At 43.7% G+C, this 26,280-nt stretch overlaps 1 protein-coding gene across 1 annotated transcript in view; it reads left to right on the top strand.

Annotated features, from left to right (window-relative positions):
- MEIS1 (Meis homeobox 1) overlaps positions 1 to 25,368 on the top strand; it is a 107,534-nt gene extending 82,166 nt beyond the window's left edge. The window contains exons 9-12 of the mRNA XM_061989204.1: positions 2,165 to 2,241; positions 19,440 to 19,498; positions 20,757 to 20,846; positions 23,798 to 25,368. Of these exons, the coding sequence (XP_061845188.1) occupies positions 2,165 to 2,241; positions 19,440 to 19,498; positions 20,757 to 20,846; positions 23,798 to 24,081 (510 nt within the window). The 3' untranslated portion in view covers positions 24,082 to 25,368. The remainder of the gene's footprint in view (positions 1 to 2,164; positions 2,242 to 19,439; positions 19,499 to 20,756; positions 20,847 to 23,797) is intronic.
- Positions 25,369 to 26,280: the final 912 nt, after the last annotated feature.

Consider the following 26,280-nt stretch of genomic DNA (forward strand, 5'->3'; position numbering starts at 1 on the left):
TGTGATTGTGACAATTATAGATTTATCATGAAATTAAAAGTTATGCTAGGATCTGAAAACAAGAAGAAAAAAATCAGATGACCTTACACATAGTACAATTTTGGGAATTTGGGGGCTGGGACTTTTAAAGCAATTACTTTTACAGTGACTGTGTTATTCTGATGGCTAATTTTATCCAGTCTGTCTGTTTGGAAAAAAGTCCAGAACAATTGAAAATTACTTAATGGAGACAGAGTTCTCAATTCCAATAGCTAGAGGCTGTCTAGTAATTATTGCTTGCTGCATGAAATTAGACACAGTTTGTTCAATTACTTAAAATTAGATCACATGTAAGGTAGCAAAGTGAAATAAGAAAAAAACCCAAAGAACTATTTTGTCCTCACTTGATAGCAAAGTAATGAAATGGGAAGTAAGCTGTGAAGATGAAAATGTTACAAATCTTCTCTGTAGGGTTTTTATATGAAGAGAAGCAAAATGTTGTGTTCAGATAGATGGATGTAAGTCAAGAACGACTGTTTGTTGTGGATGAACGTGTATATAAGGTGGATGATGAAATTCATACTATATTTCTGCCTGTGTAAAATGCAAATTACCCATAAAAAAGAAGTAAAATCCCCTTCCTCTCTAGAGGTCTTTCATATACATATATATATATATATATATATATATATATATATACACAGTAAATACAGGGGGGTAATTTACAGTTGTACAGGTTTTGGACTTACTGTCAAGAAAACAATTACTTAAAATTCCCCCACTGTTTTGGGGTGAAAAAAGGGGTATATTTTGGACTTGATGACTGTGATGGTGGACTTTGAAATGGGCATGTTGGGCAAAAGGAAATTGCTGGCGTTACAACAAAGATTCCTATTTAGCAAAGTGAGGGGATGTAGGCATGTAACAGAGCCATTAGATGTCAGATTATGCTGTTTACAAGAATATATAAAATCTGCTAAATAGTTACGATAGCAATAAGATTGCCAAATTTTATGACATTTTAAATTCTTACTCTTTACAAGGTTTCAGTTTACATCTCTTGTAATATTGTGCCAAAGAATACATCCAAAGACTATGGGAATGTTTTGGGGAAAAAAATGGATGGATGTACAACAGCAAGTACTTTGTGACAACCAGCTGCTAAATGGGACACTGGGATAGGTCTAACCAGTTATATCAAGTTATCTTTAAGGAAATGTTGTTCAGTACCTTGCAGCAGAACCAGGTCTGAATCTGATTTGTACTGAGACCTGGGTGTCCACATTAGGAGCCGAACCAGATCCTCAAAACAGGGTTGGTGTTTTTTTCCTGGGAATTGTTATATTTGCAGTATTTGGCCATTTCTTTTTGGGACAGTGACATTTTTACATGGAGAAAAAGGACAGAAATGGTATTTCCAAATTTCAAACCACGGATTCAGTTTTCACTGTTAATTTATGAAGCAATCTGCATTCATGCAGAAGCAAATTTTCTGAGAAAGCAATCAAGTTCTCACAAGAAACTGAAGTTATGATTGAATTTTAACATTATCTTCAATTAAACCAGTATTTGTTTTCTGTCTCTTAGGATTAGTACAGCACAGCTATGTTAATGTCAGGCAAAAATGTGCTGATCGTTGACCTTGCACTGGCCTGTGTTCAAAACCCAGGCGTTTGTTTATGTTCAGGATGCTGATCTTATTTGCAAATTATTTTGGGGCACTGGCAAGATTAGTCTTCACTATCTCAGAAAACATCAGCGTGTTTTAGTTTTACAGAGAAGTGCTTTTACCACATTCTTTGTTTTTCTGTGGAATATAGGGAGGGCACAAAAAGAAATCCAGATTTCATTCTAATTGGTCATTCAAGACAAGTGCAAAAACTTTCAGCTAAATGCAACAAATATCCTTCTTGAGTATCAAGGTACTGCCAGTATCCTAAGCAGTTATTTCTCCACTTCACTAATCTTTATAATTGGCTTGTCTTTTACTGCCATTAATTAAGTGATGTAGTAGCCCATTAATAATTATAAAAGAGTGACACACCTCAGCATTTTCACCTTTCAGTAATAGATGTCACGCTTCTGTTGTGTTGTATTCTCTCTTTTTTTTTTTACTTGAAAATAAAAAGTGGGCCAAAAAAAGCGCATTGTTTTAAATGTATATATTTATTTTGGTGTCTTATAGCACCCTTACCCTTCAGAAGAACAGAAAAAGCAGTTGGCACAAGACACAGGGCTCACTATACTTCAAGTGAACAATTGGTAAGTAATTTTCCTTAGTGTTTCTATACAGCCGCTGACACCCTGCGGCTAATGCTTTGCATTTTTGAGGACACACCTTGCCCTTGTCTGCTCCCCCCCTGCAGCAGTTTATTGATGCAAAAGGGATATAGCCGGGTGAGTGGTTTCAGTTATGGGAACTAGGGAGATTTGCTACGGCAGAAAACAAGCCGTATTTATTTTCCCATCGCTTGGCGGATTTGCAGCGCGCTCGCAATTTGGGTACCAGTCAGTCCTTCTCCCGGCTGAGGACGTTGGCTTCTGTCATAGGAAGCCACACCCATTTTGAGAACTTTGGTTTTGGAAGAGGTCGAGATGTTGGGTGATAAAAAAGGGGCAACTGGCCCATGTTTCTGCAGAGCTGGTTGTTGTTTTGGGGTGCTGTCATGCTCTTTTTTTGAGTGCTGTTAGTGAAGTTTTTCTTTTTTGGCTGATGTCCTTCTATCTCTTTATTGGTTGTTTAAAAAGTCCAGTTTTTGAAAGCTCGAATGAACTTTGAGGACAATCTGACTCTTTCCTGTTGAAATATGGTATGGAGCGATTCTTTCTGCCCCTGATCTGTTGTAGTAGCGATTTGTTTGAAGGAAATCGTGATCTGTGCTGTTTCTGCAGTGGATTTTGGATTGCTAACTGTCCAAGAAATGGTGAAGGCAGATAGTGCAAATTACTTATAATTTAGGTATAAAAGCACAACAGTGAACCCTTAAAAAAAAGAGTTTGATTTATTACCCTTTGTTACTGCATCGAAATGCAAGTTTCTCCCACTATCCCAGTATAAGTGTCATATTTGAAGTGTATTGCAATCTAATACCTTGTAAAACTAAGTGTATCTAATTAATTGTCCTAATATTTTTAGATTAGTGTTTATGATGGGAAACCTTATCCTCTTTGAAGTAATACCCAGAAAATGGCCAAGGCAAACAGCAAGCCTGCTGGGGAAAAGGGAGGGAGGAATGCCAGTTTGCAGACAAAAGTATTTTTTCCTCCGTTCAATAAGTGTCAGAGATTAATATTACTGAAGCTCTGATTACATGGCCTAATCCATTTTAGTGAATAAATTTGGTCTTGATGTCCATTGCACCTACATTAACAAACCCTCCTCTCTTAGAGAGAGTAGGAGCCTATGGGAGAGATTTCAGATATATTAAACCCCATTACAGAAAATGTAATTTCTGTCAATATAATCCCATGTATTCTTCAATTTAGTACTTTAGAGATAACAAGCTACTTACAATATATTTGCCTTTGGAGGATTAATTTACAAAGTGCACTATCTGGGAGACGCAGGCGGGCTCACATAAGCATAGCTTGTAAGGGTTATCAATTCCTGTGACCCCACAGCAGCCCTGGGAGATCAATTTTTTGAAGGCCTTTAAGACACCGAATAAAGGAAAATACCAAAATACTTAGTGTGTGTGAAGTGTGCTTCTAAGATATTTAATCCAAAACGGAGGAATAAAAGCCACTGAAGGTAAAATACGTGCTAGAGGGAGACGTAACCTGTGGTATTTTGGCTCTGCCAGGAAAATTTAGTGTTTGCTTCAACTTTACATCCTCCAACCTTCATCCAGGCGGTACCCTAATTTATACGGTTGTCCTTCAGTTTAACGATAGGTGCTTTGGCCGGTTGAGAATTTCTGTATGTTTGTCAGGGCTCTTATTTAACGATGGGGTGGAGCAAATGCGTGCTGCTTCAGAGGAGTCTGGTTGCACAGAATTCAGCGTGGACAAGTGTGTCACTTTAGGATGGCCCATCAGAGACATTTGTCAAGATGATGAACGTGAGATGCTTTGAACCAAAGCTGGTGGAATTTCTTCCGAGTGTTTTTCCAGGGTGTTTTTCAGTACCCATCTCGCTTTGGTTTTGAGGAGTTTTTGCTTTGGCTTTGTGTCAGATGGGTTTTTATAAGTTCCTTATGTGGAAGGAAAAAAAAAAAAAGTAGGTCAAAATACATTATAACTGAAGCCTTGTGGATGTAGGGCAGGCTTCCTCTGCTTGAGCTAGTTTGGTAGTTCTACTGTGGTGTTACAATTGTATAAATTATTGAGGCAATTCCCCTCCTCTCCTCGGTCCCACGAAGATTTAACACTATAGAGGCAGTCAGGGCTTTCTAAAATCACAGGTGGTGGGCAGAGATGCCAAAATGTGGAAATGCAGCCCTTGCTTTTTCTTTAATGGATGCTAAGAAACAAGGAGGCTGTTAGGCATGGCTGATTGTGCAGGTTGCACACACACACAAACGTGCAGCCTCAGGAAGCGATGGGGTGACCAACAAGTTACTCTTCCCCTCCCAAATCCTAAGGGGGTATTGGGGCAACTGTCTCCCAACTTCTGCTGAATCCCTTTGCTTCTAAGGTGATATGCAGGAGAAGAAACTCTTCTTGCCTAAATTGGTTGCTGCAGGGAAGAGCTAACGTATCAGTTTCTGGTTATCTTTGCCTTTCTCCAGTGGGTTCATAAGTCATTCAGCCACGACTTGCAGAAAAAATTTTGCCTTCTTCCTTAGATTCTTCCAAACTTGTTAACACACATGTACATTTTTGTATTAATGATGAGTCATTGTAAATCACTGTTGCAGAGATTAAATAAAATGCTGAAGGGCAGGCTGGGTGCAGATCAGTCATAAATTATTGGCAGCAACACAGCATGTGGGAATACATGAAATGTGCATGAAAAACATAAACTCATGTCTGGTAGCATGGTCGTTAGCCCGGACTGGGAATGCTGGATTTTCTGGATGGAATTAGAAGTTTGCCACGGAGCAGACAGTGAAGAGAGCATTTGTTTTCTGCAGATTGAAAGCATTTGAACCATTTTTTTTTTTTTGTCATATTTTGAATGCCTTTACAGTGTGTGCTAGTTGCATACTTCAGTTCTCTGCCATAAAGAAAAAGAAATGGTACTTTTCACATGCAACCTGCCCGGCGTTCAGGCTTCCTGGGCTGGTGCACACAACTCCCATTGATGTGTGTGAGACATGGCAAAAAATGTATCAGTTGTATGTCTTTAAAAATACCACTGTTTTAACTTGACTCTTTCCCTTAGGTTGTTCTTATGTTTTAAAAGTAATGAAATAATCCACATATAGGATGTTTCCCTTCCCAACGATTTTACTTGTGGGTCATCAGCATTGCCTTTCAGGACCATTTTTTTGTCACAGTCAGATGTTTCTGTTGTGGGAGAAGTGATCCTTCAGCCTGTTGAAAAAAAAAACCCCATACAAATCTGTGGCAGGTAGGAAGGCAGCAGAGTTCAAGGTGTCTTTGAGTATAAAGGAGCCCTTCAGAGCTCTGTCTTGTTAGTCGTTTAACCCTGCAGCACTTTAGGGTTTGGAGCATGGTAACTAATGTGAGCTAGAATGAGCACTCGCATGATCTTGACAGCATTGCATACATGGACATGGAAGGGACCTGACAAAGTACAGGTTAATAAGGTGCTTTTCCCTGGTGATAAAAACTGTGATTGAAATATCTAGGAGGTGTGATCCAATCACTTGTTACCTCAGTCGAGAGCCAGCCAGGCTATATTGAACAATCTATAGAGTTTTCTTGTTTACTACATCCCAGCTGAATCTCTTCTCGTTAACAACTAATGGTAAATAATTACTGGTGGTACTCTACAGAGAAGAGAGCAATTCTCATCAAGGGCAGCATTAGGTGTCAGGTCTTTGGTTATGTCTTAGGGAAGTCTGCATGGATAAATGTCTGTACGTTTGTAGAATAATGTGCCTATATAACTTTTCTATATGTGCGTGTCTATATGTGACTATCTCCCTAAATAGAGTTGCATACAACTACATTAAAATGATCTTTAAAAACAACCCTACCTTTAAAAATTCAGATCCTTAAAGCTCCAGCCTTTTATTAGGTGCTTGTATTCTGCTTTTTTTTTCCCAAAATACCCTTGTGCTATCTAGGGCGCAGACCAGACAATGATGGAGCAGCTAGTCAATATTTTATCTTACCCTCATTCTTCAGTACCTCATTTGTTGAGCTGTATTCAAACCATGCTTGAAGATGGAATTAATAATTACTGCTAGGCTTTCCTATGGCACTTACTGCTGTTATACCCAAGTCCTCCTCTGACCTCCACTTGCCTATATATGCATACAGGGTTGTGAGTCTGAGTGATATTTTTACAGTTCCCCTGCAAAGGGAGAAAATAGTGTTGTCCAGGTCCAGCACAGCCACTGGGTTTGAGTTGGTCAGGGACTGTGAGATGACTCAAAATGACGCCAAGTTATCCATATTTAAGGTCCAGCGACCACCAAAACTCCAAGTTTCAGTGGAAAATCCCAACTTTTAAGTGCCTTGATTACATTGCCAAGCTCCAGTGTTGAGATGTGTTGAGATGTGAGAAATCCAGGTGAAAAGTTCGGGGTTGGTGATTTACTCAGTACCTCCCGAGCAGTCCAAGGCAGAGCCAGAGCTGAATCCTCCTCACCAGCACAGGGTTTAGCTGCTTCAGCCAGGACTGCTTTGCTTTTCTTGACATTTACCACCTTATTTGTTCAACTTTGAACAAATTTCCTGAAGAAAGCAATTTGTCTACGTTATAGTGCCCTGGCTTCTTCTTATAACAGATAGAATCATTATTGGGGTACTTGAGGTATTGGGCTCTATCAAAACTTGTAGTGTGAGCTAGTAACTGAACTGTTTGCATATCAAGTGGATTAAAGAATGGGGTGCAAGCAGCTCTAGTAATACAGTTTCCTAACTCTTGTGTTCTTGATTTTATTACCTTGGCTTCTTTAAATGTCACTTTTGTGTATAATTTCCTGGGCTTGCAAAAATACCCAAAACAAACCCTGACCAAGAATGCTGGAAAAAATGATCAAATAGTGTAAATTTCCCTAATCTCATTCTTGGAGACTCCTGAAGTTACTTTTTCTAAAACTTTATAAGGAAGAACTTTTTAAAAGGCTCCAAGACCAGCCTGAGGATGAGTTTGGAAACATCTGGGATGGGTTTGTGATAGGAATTCCAGACCACTTTACTGTGTGTAGCACAGCCAGCTCAGGGCATAGACACTCCAGAAACAATATATTACTCTTTTAGCCCCATCACAGTTCCCCCCGGACAGGAACTTTTCTCCTGCCTCAGTTTCTTTGCTTGCAGGTAGGGATAGTGGTAGAGCTTTTCTGTGGCAATCACACAGAGCAGGGGATGGAAGTGCTTTGCCTAGGCAGGGCCAGGCAGGGTGGCTTGGTGGGGACAAGAGGACTTTTTTTTACCTCTCACAGGGGATTTCTCCTCAGCACCCAGTGATGAATAGGGAGCACCACTGTGGAAGGACACAAGGGATGTCCTGTCCATCAGCTGTGCCCGTCCTGGCTTGCACCTGGGGTTACAGGTGAGGCAGATTGGGAGATGTAGGTAGGGCACATGAGGGAAGATGCTGATGAAGCAGTTGGAGATAGGGGTAGGTGGGGCAGATGCAAAAAGACTCTGCCTGCCCCTGCTCTCCACGCTGTTGCCTTTTGGAAAACAGTCCTAGGCCGCTGTTTTCTCACTGTGGGGTTTTTATCATAGCACGCCTGGGGTCTGGTGCATCTACAACACACTCCAAGTACCCCCAAATCCAAGTGATAACGTTGCCTGATGATTTCCATGTGTTGAGCCCCACATCAGTCCCTCAGAGGGGATGGAAAGGCTCCTTCATGAAGCTGGGCATTTAACACAGACATCATCTTTGCTCAATTCTTTCCCTGAAGGTGATAGTCACCCTGACCAAAAGGCCAGCACATGACCAATGCACCACTTTAGTGCCACTTAAGCACTATTTTTAGGGTGTAAGTGGGGGAGGAGGCCAGCAAGGAAAGAGCATAGCAAAAGCAGGTGCTGGACCTATACACAGGGGTGGATTTTCACCCCTGCTGCCTACCAAACCACAGGCTACAATAAATAGACAAGAAATTTGGTTTGCCACTTTGCTGAGCATGTCAGGGATTTTTAATCCTAGGCAAGTAAAATAACTGCTTGTTTTCAGAGGTATCTATTGCTGCTTTTGTTGCAGTAAACAGATTAAACAAGAAAAGGTCAAGATGCAATTTGAATCTGTGTAAGAACATAACATACTTTTCTCAGTAATCAGATACAGTAAATACAAGTACTTATTTACTTGTAAATGCTAAATCATTCACAAATTACCCTCTCAACTTCAGCAATACGAACTTCACTAACAGATTTGGGGAACTATTTGCTTTTCTTCTCTGTATGATTCAATAATACATACACAGTTGTTGTTTAAACACTCGTTTTTTAATGGAAATATATGCTAAAGCAGGAAAAAATAGAAGTAAGAACTAATATGTTTCATGTTTAATGAATACACGTTGCTTGTTATCCCAGGGTAAAATAAGACAGGAGGTGCTTGCAATGTGAAAATCATCCCCCCCCCCAAAAAAAAATACAACCCCCCAGGAAAACTAGTTTAAAAAAGGATCTTGCTGAGTGAATTGTTATACCATTTGAGCAATTCAGGGTATGATTGGTAAATTAGCTGTTCTAAACGTTCCATGTGCTGGGCTTTTCAAGCAGATTTTTACATTTATGTTTTCACTAAGTCTTAGCTAATTGTTATGCCTTTCACCTTGAATGCCAATTGTAATAATAATATTACATCTGTAGTCTATTTCTCTGTTCTTAAATTACAGCAATCAGGAATACTCACTAGGTAAAACCCTATATAGTTACTAGTAAGAAAATATTGAAATCAGGTGAAAAAAATGTTTAGCTTGCATATTGCCTTAGACAGCCCTGGAGAGCTGCCAGGCAGCCAAGGTATTATTAGAAAAGCTGAGCAAATAGCTTACAGGGGGAAGAGTTGTGAATGCAGAGCCATCAGGTACCATCATATCACCGGATTTTAGGCTGGTGATTTTATTTTAGGTCATTATAGCCATTTGAAAAGGGTTCAGTTGTGCAAAGTTCGGGTTTGGTGCACAGGTTTGAGGAATAATGGTACAGTTTTGGCACAAAACACGGATGTTTCTCCAAAGGAGGGGGCAAGTGCTTGGAGGAGGTGGATGAAGAGGTTTTTGGGAAAATGCTGCCCTTGGCTGATGGGACTTCAAGTGGAACCTGGAGAGGGGATAGAGCCTCTGCTTCTTGCTCAGTCCAGCCTTGTCATTCCCCACGCATCACAAAACAGGGGCCACCCTGTAAATGAGCACCAAGGGAGGATGCTTCCCCCTAACCATTGCTCTGACAGCTCCTGGGTTCAGGCTGGGTAAAAGCAGCAGAGGAAACACCATTTATTTTGAGAGCAAATGTGGGATCATTTTGCACGAACAGACTAATTAGTGGCTTCCTGAGCACTGAGCAAATAAAATAACTGATGTTATTTTATTCACATAGATGCTTTTTTGAGGTTCCCACCACACAGCATCACATGGTGCAAATGGGGTTTTACCTGCCAATAGTCTTGGCTAACAAAAGTCAAGACTACTGAGAAGTTAATACACAGCCAAAAACCAATCCTGTGTTCCCTTGGGCTTTCCATCCCCTTCTAAAGTAGTTTTGTACCTGATACATTATTATTATTTTTAGTCAGTGCATTAATATTCTGTCATGAGTGCACTGTCAGGTGTCAGGGAAATAAGATGAAACAGCAGCGTGTAAACATTTGCCACTTACTTCTGCTCCTGACCTAGCCTTGCTCTGCAGGATCAGGGTAGGGGTCAGAAGGCTTTGTTGACATCCTTTTTTTGAAAAAGGCTGAGATTCACGTGTGCATCATCTCGAAACAAGGCTTTGGCTTTAAAAAGAAACTCATCCAGGACACCATTGTGTTATGGAGATGCATCACAAGCAAGGGGAGGGCTCAGCAGCAGAGTCTTCTGTAAATGAGAGTTCTCAGGGCTTGGTTTCTTTTGAGTGTGGGAGATGCTTCTGTCAGGAAAAATACCCTCAATTATTAAATAAATAAATAAATAGAAGCCTTCAGTGTAGAAAGAGAAAAGGGGAGAGTAAGGGTTTGTCATTGCTTTGCAAGTCAGGTTTTGGTCTATTCTTGTCATAGCTATCTGAAGTGTGTTTACATATAGTTTGCCTTTCTGGTATTTTGTGCTTGCACAGACCTGATCTCCACCTATTTTGTGTCAACAGTTGCTGAGACTGGTGTAGAGCATTTAGCTGCTGCAAGCTGAAACACCAGCCCGCAGAGAAAAGGTGCCCTCAGAGACCCTCTCTCAGGCTTCCATCAGGCACTCGCTCCGGGCTGCACCTGCATCAAACAAAAACGGCACGGTTAAAAAGTCAGACCTGAGATACTAAACATGAGGCAAACATTGCCTTCTTCTTGCTAAACCGATTTTCTCATCTCGAAAACAAAAAAAAAAAAGAAAGCAAGCAAGACAGCCAGAGGCGCAGGGCGAGGACGTGATTTCCAGGGCGTGTGTTTTGCCCTGCCTGCCCTGGAACGGTTTGGGTGTAAATGATGTATGGCTGGCTCTACCAACGTTAGTGCTAACAAGCCTTCTGCCTTTTCTTTTACTTTGAAAAAGGAAAAGGAACTGGCAGCAGATGCTGCTGAAAAAATATTACTCCCGCAGTTCTTCAACAAAATCTAGGTCACGTAACAGTTTCATGTGTTTTGGGTTTTTTTTCCCTTCCTTTCCCAAGCTTTGTGACTTTCATGGCTAATGATAAAGCACACTAGCAGCAGTTCCCTTTTCCATTCAGATTTATCCCAGAGATGTCAGACTTCTCACCTGGTTTATAAAAGTGGTTTATACCATCCAGGAGTTGATCCCTAAGCTTTCTGTATCCCGTGGACTCTCACATTCCTTTTATCTTTGACATTCCACTGGCCTCCCCGTGTATGTTTTGTTTGTGTTGTTTTCTGAGGGTTTCTTTTCTCCTGCCCTGTATAAAACACCGTCAGGAGTAGGGTTATAAGCAAAATTAATTACTTCACTTAATGGGAAATTATGTTTAGATAAAGTAGATTACAAAGTAGGTTATTAGTAGTGGTTAGAAAACAATGTTTCGAAGTAGAATGTCTTGCGGGGAAGTTCATTCAGATCTGTAGGGTTGTTTTTCAGGTTGGCTGTGACTCAGGGTTGTAGCTTTTGTGGTTTCTGGAGAAAAAAAAAAATGAGAAGAAAAAATTCAAACCAGTTTTGCAGGTGCCCACATCACACAAAGTACAACGTGCTCGTGTTTGTTGTCATGGTAGCGGTGGGGAGAACCCAACCACAGGAATCACAACTTCCCTCATCTGCCCCAAGACAGGAGTGATGGCAAAGCCTGTTTCATGTGTGAGCCACAAGTCTCCTATAGGGGTTTATTACGTCTTCTCCTCTGTGAGGGCTCAGCAGGTGTTTTGCCCCAAAGATACTTACCTCAGGGCTTTTGGTTTGGCCACCCTGGATTTACTTCTCCTTGTCCCGCAGGCTGGAGGAGCTGATGTGAAATAACAGGGTAGAGAGTTACTCTATACTTTTTAAGTGGTTTTCTGGAGATGAGAGGAGCAGCCTCTCTGCTTTCTCTTAGGCTGGAGGACTGGGCACAGCTTCCAACTCCCAAGCCATATGCCTTAGAGGCAGGAATGAGCAGGGAAAAAGTGTTCGGACAAGGCTCCCAACTTGATGTATGGAAAAAGCCTCGAACCTCAAAGGAGGAACCCCTGTGTTTAGATCACTTGTGTGGCAGGAGAAAGCTCAGAGATCATGCAGGCACCTCTCACAATCACTGTATTCCCTTAAATAAGAGATTATGCTGAATCAACAGAGGACAAGGAAGTTGCAGGAAGAGAGAGGAGTGTTTTCAAAGAAGTAGAGAGTATTTTGCTGTCAGTTTTCACCCTTTCCCAGTGTAATCCCTGCCTCAAGCAGGATTGTTGAAGTGACCTGCTAAACACAAGCTGCTGGATTGCACTGATGGCATGCACCAGACCACAGCCTGAGTTGTGGAATTCAGACGTGGACTCCTGAAGCTTCAGGTGGGAAGTTGAGGTTCAGATCCCACTCAGAGCTTGGGGAAAGCCACAAACTGAGAGATGTGCACTGAAATCAGGGCTGCTCTCAAAGCTTGCAGAGAGCCCGTACACTCTGCCATGAGTGTTTGGGAGGTGCTGGGGTTGTATACACCTCTGTCCCAGAAAAGACAGCACACTGCATGGTGCTGAGATAAATTCTTCTCCAGAACTGCAGGGGAAAAGTAACCACACAGCACCAGTCCTTGGGCAGGGAGAGGTGAGATTTTTGGCTGATTGTTGTGTACCCGACTGCAGTGTTGTATAGGGTCCAATGCTGTCCCGGGCAGGATTTAGGGCAGCCTTAGTGCTGCTCTACTAGATGAATCCTTGCCATATTCCTTAAAGGCTAATTGTGGCACACGGAGATCAGCAGAGTACAGCTGCGCTGGGATTTGGGAGCAGGGAAGAGACGGGAGGTCAGCTCCACTGGCGCTTTGCCATGTAAAGATTTCCCCTTACATCATCTGGCTGCTGAGGGCGAGTTTACATCTGCTTTGCACCCCAAGGGAATTGTGGTGTCAGGGAATGAGGTTGCTGCAAGCCCTCCCCGGCGCAGCCGAGACCTGCAGCATGGCCTCTGCTCCGGCTCCCTGGCATCAGCGGGGAGACGCCGGGATGCCGGACCTGGGCTTTCACCGGAAACGTTCCATGTCGCCTGAGCCTTTCTGAGTGGGATTTGTGGATGAGAGGGGAGGAGGAGAAGGAGGAGAGAGTAGCAGGAAGGCCAATAGCAGCTTGCCTGTGATGTGGGAGGGTACTGGAGATGGGCTGAGCAGGATGGTGCATCTCTAGAGAGCCCTTCCTGGGCACACTGGCTCTTTGCTCCTCCTTAGCGAGTCCCTCCCTTGTTTTTCATTCAGAACTAGCCAAATAAATACAAATAGGTTTTAGTTCCATCCTGCTGGGGAAACAGGGAAAATTTTGCAAGACAGGAAAAGTGGTTCGTGCCCGGCTTTCTTCTAGAGAGACTCATCGAGCAGCCACCGGCTGTGAGCCCTGCACAGAGATGGGGCTAGAGGAGTGGTTGGGCCAAGGGAAGAGTAGAACCAGGAGCTTGTGGATCCTGCCTCGATGGAAAGCCACCAGCTGTCCTATCTGTCTGTGCCCAGAGCACAAGCCACCACGAGGCTCGCAGCCACCCTGAGGTGGTCACTGTGGCTGTATGGTGTCCCGTGAGGCTGGTGACAGAGTGCTCCCCCAAATCCCATCTGTGGGATGCATCCCACAGTGATTTGAGAAGAAAGCATGGCATGGAGCTGGAGGCGAAGCAGGGTTTAAGGGCTTGAGAGAAGAGCAAGCACAGGAGGTGGCCGGAGGCAGAGCTGCTGCGTGTTGGACAAGCCAAATGTAGGGCATAGCCGTCTCTCTTACAAGGAGCACATACCTGATCCCATCTCCCTGCTTTCTATTTTTGCACACGACGTGCTCGTTGCATTAAGCAGCGTTGGCTTGTGAGAGATTCAATAGCACTCCCCTGCTTTAAAGCAACTTCTCTGAACGCACAACATGAATCCGTCGGTGGGGTCACATAGTAACGCTTGAAGTCAGAAGCTATTTTTAAAACTAAATTGTGGAGCCACACATGGCTTTCATTAGTGCTTTACATCAAATTTGTCAGCTAATTAGTGGTTTTTCATCACTAGTTTTTGCATGGTATTTTATTTGTTCGCTCTTCAATATTGTCTTGTGACACCCCCAGCCCTATATACAGTCCCCGGCGCTGGTGCTGCCAGCGGAGGAGGGGGAGAAAGGAGAGCTTTAAGGAGACCCTCTCCATCCTCCTGATGGATGGGCTCACTGCCTTTGGAGTATATTCCAATATTACGTGTCTGGAGTGGGCGGTTAGCAGCCCATGTACTCTCTTCCCTCCCTACCTCCATTTAGTGTTGTAAATGATGTATTGCAGTCCTGAACTGTCTTCGGTTCTGAGGAGGAGGAGAAGGAGGAGGAGAAAGCAAGAGAAGTTGCCAAATATGACTTCATAAGGTTTGACTTTAAATTGAACAAAGTTTCTTGAGTGTCTCAGATTTTTTTTTTAACTTCTTTTTTTCCCCTCCTTTACAAAGAAAGGGAGTACAGAGAGCATGGATTGCTAATGACTGGTAGTTACAGGTCATTAAGCTCGCTAACTGACTTCAGGATCCAAACTTTCTAATAATGGCAGCGAGGGCTCTTTTAACATTTATTTCTCTTTTTTAGGGATGGGGAGATGTGATTACCATTCAAAAGTCTGCAGTTGTTTTTTGTCTGTTCATAATTACAGAGGGAGATAGCTATTTTTAAGGCTGTTTCTAAAACATTTGAAAGTATTCAGTGAAATCATTTCTATGGGTTTTTTTTCTTTGACTCCCTTAAAAAGCTCTGGAAAACAAATACATGGGGAAAAAAAAATGAAAATATGTTTAAAAAAAGGAATAAAGCAGTTAGTGAAGTGTAATAATCCCGGTTTATAGCACACTTTACATTTAAATTGTTTTTATTAGAGATAAACCTGTTAAGCGTTGAGGAATTAAGTGCTGAATAGAGGAGGTTGTTTCGCTGCTGTATAAATGAAGGAACCCAGTACACAGAAGAAGAGTATGGCTGATTTTATGAGTTATTTGCCAGTTTGAAAGGCTCTTTTTACTTTGGCATCTGTTATTTAAAAAGTGATGATTTGCTTGTTGTCAAGAGGGGGACTGTTTATTTCAGAGGGGCAAGAGAGAGATTTTAACACCAGGGTTCGTAGGTCCCGTGGGTTTTCTCATCCTTACGCCTGGTTTGCTAGAAGGAGCTCAGGGAGAAAATAAGGCAGAGAGATTTTGGGGGAATTTCTTGGCACTGCTAGTGATACACAGACTTCTGGTATGCTGTGCTTTGGGATGATATTGAGAGGGAGCAGCCTGCAACTCTTAAGTATCAAAAGTCAGCAATGGTGTGAAACTTTTCTCACTTGGGAGGGCTGGGGAGAGAGAAAAATTAAATACACTGCTAAGAGTCAGCATCTCCTTTCAGACAGCTGGTCCTGGAAAATTTCATTCAAAGACTGCAAATTGGAAGTCCCCACAATCATTCCATCAATTCTTGAGCAAAGGTGACTTTGGAAATTTGTGACAGCGGAGGAAGGTCTTGTTTTATTCACTCGACAGAAGTGAAATACAAGGGGAAGGGAGAAAGAACAGATCTGTGCGGAAAATGTCACTTGGGCTGTAACCTGAGCCTCAGCGAGCTGTGCCTTTCGGAGGGTTTGGTGACCCTCCGAAAATCCTTGCTCTCTGGCTGCTATTATTGTAGCCAATTTCCAACTAAAATAAGTCTTTTGTCATCACCAGCCATGTCGCCTCTCGCTGAGAAGAAACAAAACTTGTGCGTGGCAGCGAGGGTGGCCAAGCTGAAGGTCAGAGTGCAGAGGCAGATTGCTGCATCCCCCGGGCCGGGGCTGGATCTCACCCGTGGGACCGGCAATGCAGCAACCAGGGAGACTGCCAGTGACCTCTGGAGACAGACCCCAAGCGAGAAGCCTAAGAGAAAAACATCCTAGTAAAATGCAAATTGGAGAAGAGAGAGTTTCCTGCTCCTCTTTGGGGTTACGCAGGTGGAAGAGCTGGGGTTCATCTTGCTTTTGGGGATACGGTGGCAAACACAACCTCACGTATCCAAAAGAGCAAAGAAAAGTTAGCTTGCAAAAAACAATAAATACTTTGAACTTCTGTGTTTGCCCAACTGTTTAAAAGAAAACACAAGTGAGGAAAAAGAAAAAAGCTCTCCTTGGGCAGGGAGATGGGCACAACTTGTACACTGAGGGATCCCATGTGCTACCGTTTCTGCTCTTTGGGGGGGGGGGAAAGCAAACCAAAAATCCCCTTCCACATCAGAGCAAAGGTACCAATGCATAGAGCACTGGTATGGGGAAAAATCCTTTATGTAAGTCTTTGAGCCTGTGTGAGTCCCTACTCACATGAGTAAGGCTGTGCATCTGGCTTAATCATTAACTCAGGTTTCATCCCGAGTCGTGGTTTGACAGTGCTCCATTTGAGTAGCACTTGTACACAGACACCTTTTTTAGATCTTGATTCCTCTTCACTTTTAAAAGAGTGATTTAGGATTTCTTTCTGTTAAGATAGGCGGATGCAAACAGACGAGAAAAGAGGCACTGAGATTTTTGCTGCTAGCTTTTCTGTTCCATCATTTTTGCTGGTGTTAGTTCAGCTTGGTGCTTTGGAAAGTCAAAGAATGATCAAAACATCTCGACCCTTCTATCAAAGAAAAGAATAAACAGAGTATGGAGAAATTATCCTCATGCCTCTGTATTTCTGCAGCAACAGCTAATTCTCTGTTTTGCTTGTGAAGAGTTCTCAAATGTGATTTATAAATGTAAGAGCCCTGCATTGTGCTCTCTCAGGAAAGCCACATTAATAGTTTTAATCTAATGGATTCTTAAGAATTCCAGGTTTGGGATGCAGGAAGAAACTTGAAAGTGAATACTTTCTTCTTCCTTTTTTTTTTTTTAATGCATAGTGGTTTGGAGTCTACTATAATGCAAAGTAAAGCATTCTGTTACAAAGGCAGGGAGGATGGGACAGAAGGTTAAAGGGCATCCTGGAAACAAACAGCTGGACCAGTTTATTTAAACAGATACAAGGATGGGGAGCTGACCTCCGTTTGACTTCTAGTGGGAGGAGCGAGAATGTCATTTTATTACTTTGCCCAGAAGGAAAATGTTCTTGTGTCTGAATTCCCCCCGAAGACATCCAAACACTGGGCTGTTTGGCAGAATTGCTACATATAGAAAACACACAAACCCATAGAAAGAAGATCGCTGTTAAGTACCTGTGTGTAACATGTTCTTAAAGCAGATATCTCAAGCAATAGCATGGGGCAGACAGGTTTACTGTATATGCTTTAGTAGGCACATCTTGTTGGATAATTATTGGTATTTTCCAGCTCTAGACAAGTTTATTATTCTAGCTGTATAGTTTATGATTCATACTCCCCCCCCCTTCTTATCAAAAGCACTTGCAGTTTGGAGGAGGAGGAGAAGGCTATGAAGTTGGGATGCACGTGCTTCATGTTGCTCAGGGTTTCTTTGGAGTAAAAGCTTTTGACAAATGAAGTTTTCAGTGAGCGGCCAATCTCACTGCCACCAAAACCCCTCCTCTCCTGCCACAGTAAAGGGTCCTGGCAATGGGGCAGGAAAAGGATGGAGTAAACAGAGCAAAAGCCTGCCAGGCTTGCAGAAAGAAATGGCTCGGGGCACTGGGGGGGTTGTGTTGTTGTTTTACTTCGGAGAGTTACTGTGAAAATTGCTTTCTGCAAATGCAGATTACAGATATTAAACAATTTTCTAATTGGTCATGGAGCTAAGGCAGCTAATGGGGGAAAAAAAGCAGGGTTTTTTTTAATTGCTTATTTCACATGGTGTTTGTGCTACACCTGTGCTTATAATGAGAAAGGAGAATTAGTCTAACCTTCTGCTCACATGATTCTAATTTTCACGGTTTGTACAAGATAATGATAAACTGATTTGCAACACTGCTTGCTGGAGTTGAGCTTGGAGGGTTTTTTATTGGAAATGTGTAGAAAAATGGATCCAATACTGTTGCTGACCAAACATGACCTAGTTCAGGTATAAGGTTTCCAGATCAGAACCCAGAATTGGTGCCTTCGAGCCCGTTTTGTTGAGACGGGTTTGACTGGGGCTCAACATCTTGATTAATTTTTACAGGAGTTTGAGTAATGGCAGTCGATTGGGAACGGGAGATAGGAAGAGGCCAAATTTTCTGTGTTGGTCTTTGATGAGGGCAAAACAAACAGCACAGGAGGGGGGTGATTTGTGATTCTTTTCCTCGCTGGTGTAGGGGAATGGGTTGACAGAGCCGATTCCCTCGGGAATCGGTCCTGGTGACTTTATCTCTGTGGTAGAAGAGTTGCTGCTAAGCCACCCCAACAAAAAGAAGCACCAGGTAGCCCTTTGTGGGCTTTCCCATTGCATTTCAGAAGCGTAGCATGGTTTGATCCACACTCACGCTTCTTCCTGTACTAACACAGGGTTTTGTTGTTCCTTTTCTCTCTCATAAAGAATGTACAGTCCTTGGTGATGAGGCTTTGCCATGACTAAACTTCAGTGGAGATGTTTCCAAATGGTTTTTAGCTAAGCTTTCTGATGAGCAAAACCACAAGAGAAGCTCTTCCAGTGCTCTTCAGACAGGTTCCCAGCCATGGTTTCAAGCCTCTTGCTTTCAGTGCCACAAGGAGAGGAGACTGGGACACTTGTGATCCCTCTCCTCCTTCTCTTTTGCTCCAAATAATTTTGAACATTCCTTTCCTAAATAAGTATTGCAAGACTGTGGTGAAGAGCAACAAAAAACATAAGGAGTACAGTTGCAGATGGCTGTTTTTAAAAGCAACTGTACCTTTTTTTTATTATTGTTATTATTATTTCCAAAGATCTGCTTTTCATTGTTCAGGGGGAATTTTCAGTAGTCCAGTAATTACAGTTTAACAAGATGTTTGCTGTAAATGGTCAGGCCTAGCTGGAGAAAACAGGATTATAAATTCAATTACTGTAAAGCTATGACCTCGCCTTGACCCCTCAGACTTTGCATAAAGAGAGAGGGGGGTTTAAAAAGCCCACCAAGAAATGGCTAGGAGGAATGCACAGCTCTGAAGTCCCCAGCAGTGTGACTTAGCGGTGATAAAACTCCAGACATTCCCTCATTTGATGGGGTTCTGCCATCACAGTTCATTATCTTAATAGTGGGCATTAAAAGGGAATTAGGTTTGCAAGAGGTAGGGGCAGGTTTTGATAAAAAAAAAAAAGGGAGAAAAAAAAAGGAGGAAAGAAGTGGGAGGACATAAGGCAGAAATGGCACTAATGAGGGGGAGGTAGCAGATGCCCTCACGAGCATCTCGCCGTCTTCACCCGTTGTTTTTTGTGTGCCCCGTTGTGAATCGAGAAGAGCGTTGCCGGTATTGTTTCCTGAAAACTCGGCTAATTCCCCCATGAAAAGATGAAATGGAAGTGTCCGACTGTGGCAAAAAAGCAGGCAAACATAAATCAGCTCGGAAACCCTAAGCTCGTGCTCCCAAAGGTCACGGGGGTGAGAGGTTTTGCTGTATCTGCAAACGCGGCGGCGGGGCGAAGGGGGCTTGGGGATGGGTGGAAGTCGGCCCCTTTCCCTAACGGTTTGCTCTATTCTGTTCTTTTTTTTCCTTGCAGGTTTATTAACGCTAGAAGAAGAATAGTTCAGCCCATGATAGACCAGTCCAATCGAGCAGGCAAGTCCCCAGTAGTAACTGTATTCATGTCACGCAGGCAAAAACCATCCTCAAGCCATTCACTGGGAGGTCCATTACCTGGTAAATAAATGAGAAATGAGTGCTGGGAGTGATTGACAATTAAAATACAACCAGCCTTGTTTCATTACAACCCTAATCATCTTAACATGAGTTAAAAAATTGGGGGGGAAAAAAAAAGACATGGAAAATTCCAAAAAGAAGACCCTGAAATGATCCTTTCCATGACCAGACTTTCCCCACACGCTCGGAATTAAAGTTGTTGTTACGGGGGGTTTGTTTCAGTAGTTGTTTGGAGCTTCCCTTCCCAGCTCTTTCTGCTCCTGTGACCACTCCCTGGTGCATGGCTTGGTGTGGAATTGCTGTAAACTTTATTACCTGTCAAAAGGGCAAAGGGGTCAGAATCGCTTGTGGGACTCAGTAAAGTTCAAAGACATTCAATGAGGTAGAGCTTTATGTGCTTTAATAACCCAAGGCAGCTTACTTCTGAAGACAGCTTTTAGTGTACAGTTAAAACCTCGAGTTCAGGTAGGGGTACTTGGATTAGGCTCCTTTTGTCCCTCGTCTCTTCTTTTAAGCAGCTGTCTTTTGGGATCGCTGAGTGTTTGGGGTTTAGTTTGGGGGGATTTGGGTTTATTTTAAAAGAATACGTATCTTTCAAGTCTTCACACGCTGGTTCTGTCTGAGGTCTTGGCTCACAGCTCCGTGCGGGTATTTATAATAGTTTGTTTCCCGAGTCTCGCTGCCAAGCTATCCAAATCCATCGTTGTCCAAGATGCCTTTGGGCCACGCTCCCCCTTCAAATACATTCAGTTATTTTGTCATTAGAGGTAAATATCTGGCATGGACGTGTTCAGGGTCCCGCTCTTAGAAAAGCACACGGGGCGTAATTTAACACACTGGGATTTCAGTGTGACTATTCCGGCCGTAAAATCCAGCTTCTGTACAGGTTCTTTGCATTGACGTCAGCAGCGGCAGCAGCTGGAGCCGGGGCTCCTCGTGGCTCCAGATTTCGGATTGCTAACTTCATTTCCAAACTCTCAGTAGGAAATCAAACCAAAACTAAGCGAGCTTGTTAACCCGGATGCTTGAATTCGAGGAGTAGGTGTTTTTCCTTCTTTTTTTAGAGCCACCATGGGTAACCACCTCACACAGTCCATGGGGAGAGGGGGTGGGCTGGGTCTTGACCCTTTTTTTTGGCTTGTCCCTTAAAAGAGCACAATGTTCTGCGCTTTTGCAGTAAGTCAAGGAACACCCTATAACCCCGACGGGCAGCCGATGGGAGGTTTCGTGATGGACGGCCAGCAGCACATGGGCATCCGAGCGCCAGGTAAGCCCCTGGGGGAGCGTCACCCGGTGACAGGGTGGCCTCGGCCGCGCCACCGCAGGTACCAGCACCTTTGCCCTGCGCCGCCGTCTCTGCCGCCTGCCTCGCCTCGCCTGTCCTCTGCCTGCCTTCAGCACCGCCGAGGGAAACCGGCCGCCTCCTCGCCCGAGCAGGCCCGGGCCCTCTGCCCTGCTGTGTTTTGGAAAGGGGCTTTTGGCACTATCTGTTGACTTTGCTCATTCTCTGGCATCTTCTCGGATTTTTATCTCCCTCTAGGACCTATGAGTGGAATGGGCATGAATATGGGCATGGAGGGGCAGTGGCACTACATGTAACCTTCACCTAGGTAACCAATGGCAAAGCCAGGGGGAAGTAAGTACAAACGAGGTCTTTGTTCTCACTTTGTCCCAGGGATATTTGTCTCCTTGCATTTCCCTATGTTCTCCCTGCCCATAGCCTCATGCTTGTTCCTTCCTTTCCATCCATCCATCCATCCATCCATCCATCCTACGCCTGGGCTCCTTCGGGTTTCTCTCTCCCTCCGGTTCAGCTCAAGCTTCCCGAGCTTTTCCCAAACCCCCCGCGTGCGCCGCGCGTCGACGCCGCCGTCCATCGACGCCGCCATACATCGATGCTATTATCCATCCCCGAGCACATGACAAAACAAGGAGCAGCCGGGGAGGTTGGGGGGGGGGGGGGTGGGGAGGGGAGGGGGGAGAGCCCGTCGTCTTGGCAACAGACTGATTTGCAAAATGTAAGCGGTCTGCAGCAGCGCAGGGAGAGGAAAGAGCATGTCCCCAAAGTGTCATAAATCTGTCTAACCGCAGTTGATGCATGAGTTACATTTCTCCCCGCTAACCTGCAAGACACCAAAAGCAAAAAAAAGAAGCAAAGCAGAGGCCAAACAGAGACTTCTCCTAGGTTCTAAATAAATAAATAAACAAACCAGCAGCGGCTTCGCTCGGTTGCTTTTGGGAAGGCGAAGGATGAAACTTTGAGTTTTATTTCGGTCCATTTTTTTTTGGCCATTTGTTTCTTTTTCCCCCTTTTCTTCAAGTTTATTTCTCTTTGTCTGTCCGTCATAATGGGATTACGTGTGGCAAAGGAAAAAGAGAGAATACAAAATAGAGGTGTGCGCAGCAGGCTATGGAGCTTAGCCCAGGCTAATTGACTATATCCAAATTAAGTATGCCATCACTTGCAGTGTGACAAATGGATTTGACTTATTCAGTATACAAAAATAGAGATCATTAATGCAATCTTCGGTGGCAGGCCTCGCGAAGAAAGCCTAGAAAAACTGTCCCAGTTTTTGGGGTTGGGGTGGGGTTTTTTTTCCCCCTCCTGTCTTTTTATAGGGGAAAAGACATAAATTTTCGGTTTGTTTTGGTTTTTTTTAAAACTAAAAGGAGTAAAGCGGTTTACAGCACTAAGGCACCGGTGCCATGTTTAAATGGTACCCAGTTCTGTTCCTCTCGCTGTCTTTCTGGAGTTAAACGCAGTTCTTTTGGCATCTTTGTTGTGCCCCCAGCCTGTATTAACGTTGGGTTTGAAGTTACCCGGGGCCAAGTGTATTTCATAGTCGTCCTTCTCTGGGTGCAAGTCAAAACTAAGTTTTAACAATTAGCTGTGAAAACATTCCTTCCGAGCTTGGGAACGCAACAGCCTTATTACCTCATCATGGAAATTTCTAGCTTAGTTAATTTAAATATTGTTTCTTAGTTTCTGGGTCAATTAAATTTAAATGATGTATTTTATGCTTCGTGACCAATTAAATTAATAGGTTATTACAAAAAATATTATCATCTTTTTTGATTAAAGAGCTGTGAGTACAGTATATTTTATAAGCAATTTTCATTAGTTCAAAACTGTTCCTTTAGGCTAGATTAAGCAGCTATTCATTGCTAGAGCCTTGAGACCTGATTCCAAGGTGTTCGGCGCATTCACAGCGCGCTCTTACTTAGAACTAAAGCCAATTGAACCTACTTAGCAATAGCGTATGCCTTTCACCCTTGATGATTATGGAGCTTATAGCTCTCCGAAACAATACACCTGTCAGTTCCCATCAGCTACAGCAATCCAAGCAGAAGACAGAGGCCCACAGAAAGCAGGAGGTTTTATTGTTTTAGGTCCAATTTTTTTCCCTTATTGTTCTCCCAAACCCACTGAAAGGTTGACTCTGAGTTGCACGTCTGATTTTTTCGGACAAGAAGTGAGCAGGGGGAAAGAATTAATTGAGAACTGTTATTGATTATATGTATTTTTTTAGCGTGTTTAAAAATACAGGTTTGATTTAACGATCATCCTTAGTAATCCTATCAATTTCAGCTTCATATGAGGCCTTTGTTCAGCGATGTATGTGCTCGCTGTATAGCGTCCGTGTGAATGGCACACATACTTGGGACAGGCTCCAAGTGATGAGGCTGGAGAGCTAAGTAAATAACTGTCGATACAACTCGGCACCGATTTCGCCCTTCTCTCCTCCTAAGCCTCATGTTAACTACTGTGGGTTCCCCCACACGCTTTTCCAAGCGGGGGAACAAGGCCGGGTGGCTGGAACAAAGCTGTGGGGGATGGAGCCCACCTGAGAGCCCTCGCAGGGCTTCCCCAGCTTGGTGCCACCACCCCACGTGACGTTAGTTGTCGTCAGGCTGGCCCTGCCTCCCGCGTGCTCGCGGGTCCGAAGCATCTCCAGCGCCGGCGTTTCTAACCGTAAAGAAGTGCGAGAAGCACTTCTGTCTCCAAAAACTCTGGTGTTTGGAGGAGGAAGGGGGGCGGGGTTGAGGATTTGTGGTTTGGAACCGTTGCCATCGGTGTGAGTCCGTAGGTAGGATCCCACGCAGGCGGCGGCCTGCGCCCGCCCGTGACGCCACGTTCCCACCTGTGGCTCGGGCCCGGCTTTCCGCTGTCCGTAGGCCGTCCCCGTCACTCACCGCCCGCCTCTTTTCTCTCCGCAGGGCTGCAGAGTATGCCAGGGGATTATGTGTCTCGGGGTAGTCCAATGGGTATGAATATGGGACAGCCAAGCTATACCCCACCCCAGATGCCCCCCCATCCCGCTCAGCTGCGTCATGGCCCCCCCATGCATACCTACATTCCTGGACACCCTCACCACCCAGCGATGATGATGCATGGAGGACCACCCCACCCTGGAATGCCCATGTCAGCATCAAGCCCCACAATGCTTCATACCGGCGAGCCGGCAGTGAGCGGACAAGTGATGGACATTCATGCTCAGTAGCTTAAGGGAAAAATAACACGTTGGCTGCAGCGACGGTAGATTTCAAACATTGTCTTTCTGCAATGACTATGGAGTTCTTGGTGTCAACTTTGGACCAAGGGGACGTTCCGGTTCTTCACAGGGACCCTGAAAAGCAGGAGAACACCAACCGAAGTCAACTTCTGGGGACATGCTAAATACCTATATAAGACATTAAGAGAACAAAGAGTGAAATATTGTAAAATGCTATTATACTGTTATCCATATTACGTTGTTTCTTATAGATTTTTTAAAAAAAATGTGAAATTTTTCCACACTATGTGTGTTGTTTCCATAGCTCTTCACTTCCTCCAGAAGCCTCCTTACATGAAAAAAAGAAGAAGCCTTACACTTATCCTGCAAATGACAGAAAGGGCTTATTTGCAGGATTTTTAGAGCATTAAAATAACTATGTCAGGCAGAAGAATCTTTCTTCTATCCTAGGATTTCAGCCATGCACACTCTCTCTCTCCCCCCCCCCCCCCCCTCTCTGTCTGTCTTTCTTCCCTTTCTCTCCCTTTCTCCCCGTCTCTCTCCCTCTCTCTCTTTCTAGCCTGGGGCGTGAATTTGCATGTCTAATTCATTTACTCACCATATTTGAATTGGCCTGAACAGATGTAAATCGGGAAGGATGGGAAAAACTGCAGTCATCAACAATGATTAATCAGCTGTTGCAGGCAGTGTCTTAAGGAGACTGGTAGGAGGAAGCATGGAAACGGAAAGGCAGTGTATTTGAAGCCTAATTGTCACATCAGAGCATCCTTGTCCCCATGCAGCAACCACCACCTTGTACATCACTTCCTGTTTTATGCAGCTCGAAACATGGACTGAAGATTTATTTTTAATATGTTGACTTTCTTTCTGGGCAAGATGTCGGTCATGTGTGCATTTTTTTTTCCATAGTCCCATCATGGAGCATTTATGTATACATTGTAAATAAATTTTGTGCAAAAAGGACTGGAAAAATGATCTGTATTATTGCAATTTTTTGTAAAAGTAGCAGTTTGGTATGAGTTGGCATGCATACAGATTTACTAAGTGGGATAAGCTAATTATACTTTTGTTGTGGTTAAACAAATGCTTGTTGATAGCCTTTTTCTATCAAGAAACCAAGGAGCTAATTATTATTAATAATAATCATTGCACACTGAGTCTTAGAGTTTCTGATTGAAACAGTTTGGATTGTATAATAACTCAAAGCCCAGTTGTAGTAGTTTGAGTGCAGTAATGAAATCTGAATCTAAAATAAAAACAAATTATTTTTTGTCATGGTGACTCCACTGCTTGCAAAATTTGTTTCCTGCCCCCACTCCCCTCCCTTCAGTATCTGTAGCCATTCTATCCCAAACTGAGAGCCGAGCAGCTACAAAACTCAGCTAGCTCTGGAGATGAACCTATCATCTGCTCTTCAAATATTGGCTTTGTGTCTAAAGAATGGAGAAGTAATGCTATGCTGCCTAAGGAAAACTTTCTTAGAACTTGCAGTGTTGTCATCAGGATGGGAGCTGTTGATAAATGGCTCCAGGGCATCATGGAACAGAAACTCAGAATTAATGTTACCCCCCTCGCCCCAAATTACAGCTCTAATACGCAGTTATTTGAGCATTCCATTTCTTCCTGGAACTGAAGATATTAAGGAAGGAGGAGAATAAAACTTGGAAAGCATTGCCTGGGCGCTGCATGTTTGTGGTGCTGTGAGGGGCTGCTGGGGCTGTGCAAGCAAAGCCTGGTGCAGGCCGTCCTCTGCTCATTAACCAATTTCCTTGCACAGCCGTACTTTCTGCACCACAGCCACTTCAACAGCACCAAAACCCCTGGTTAGGCTGTGAGATCTCATTTGCTTTAAATAAAATTGGATATATATATATATATAAATATCTATAAATTAAATAGTTTCCAGGGGGTAGGAAAATTACACAAACAACTTAATTAAGGCAAAATCATGCATCAGCCCCCCCCATCCCCACCCTCACCCAAGCCAGCCGGCACCCCCCGGCCCAGGCTTCATGTTCCCCCCGGGGATCCCCCAGGTCCCTTCTGCCCCAGGAGTGCAGGCAGGGCTGAGCGAGGCTGCAGGCAGGATGCAGGCAGAGTTGCAAGAAGCACAGAGCTTTCAGTATTAAGCAAGCCACTAAAGTGGGGTCTTCTCCCTCCCTCCCCGCAGTTGGATCTCCTCCCCTT

Source organism: Colius striatus, chromosome 2 (assembly GCF_028858725.1).
Source record: "Colius striatus isolate bColStr4 chromosome 2, bColStr4.1.hap1, whole genome shotgun sequence".
In the NCBI taxonomy this organism is placed as follows: domain Eukaryota; kingdom Metazoa; phylum Chordata; class Aves; order Coliiformes; family Coliidae; genus Colius; species Colius striatus.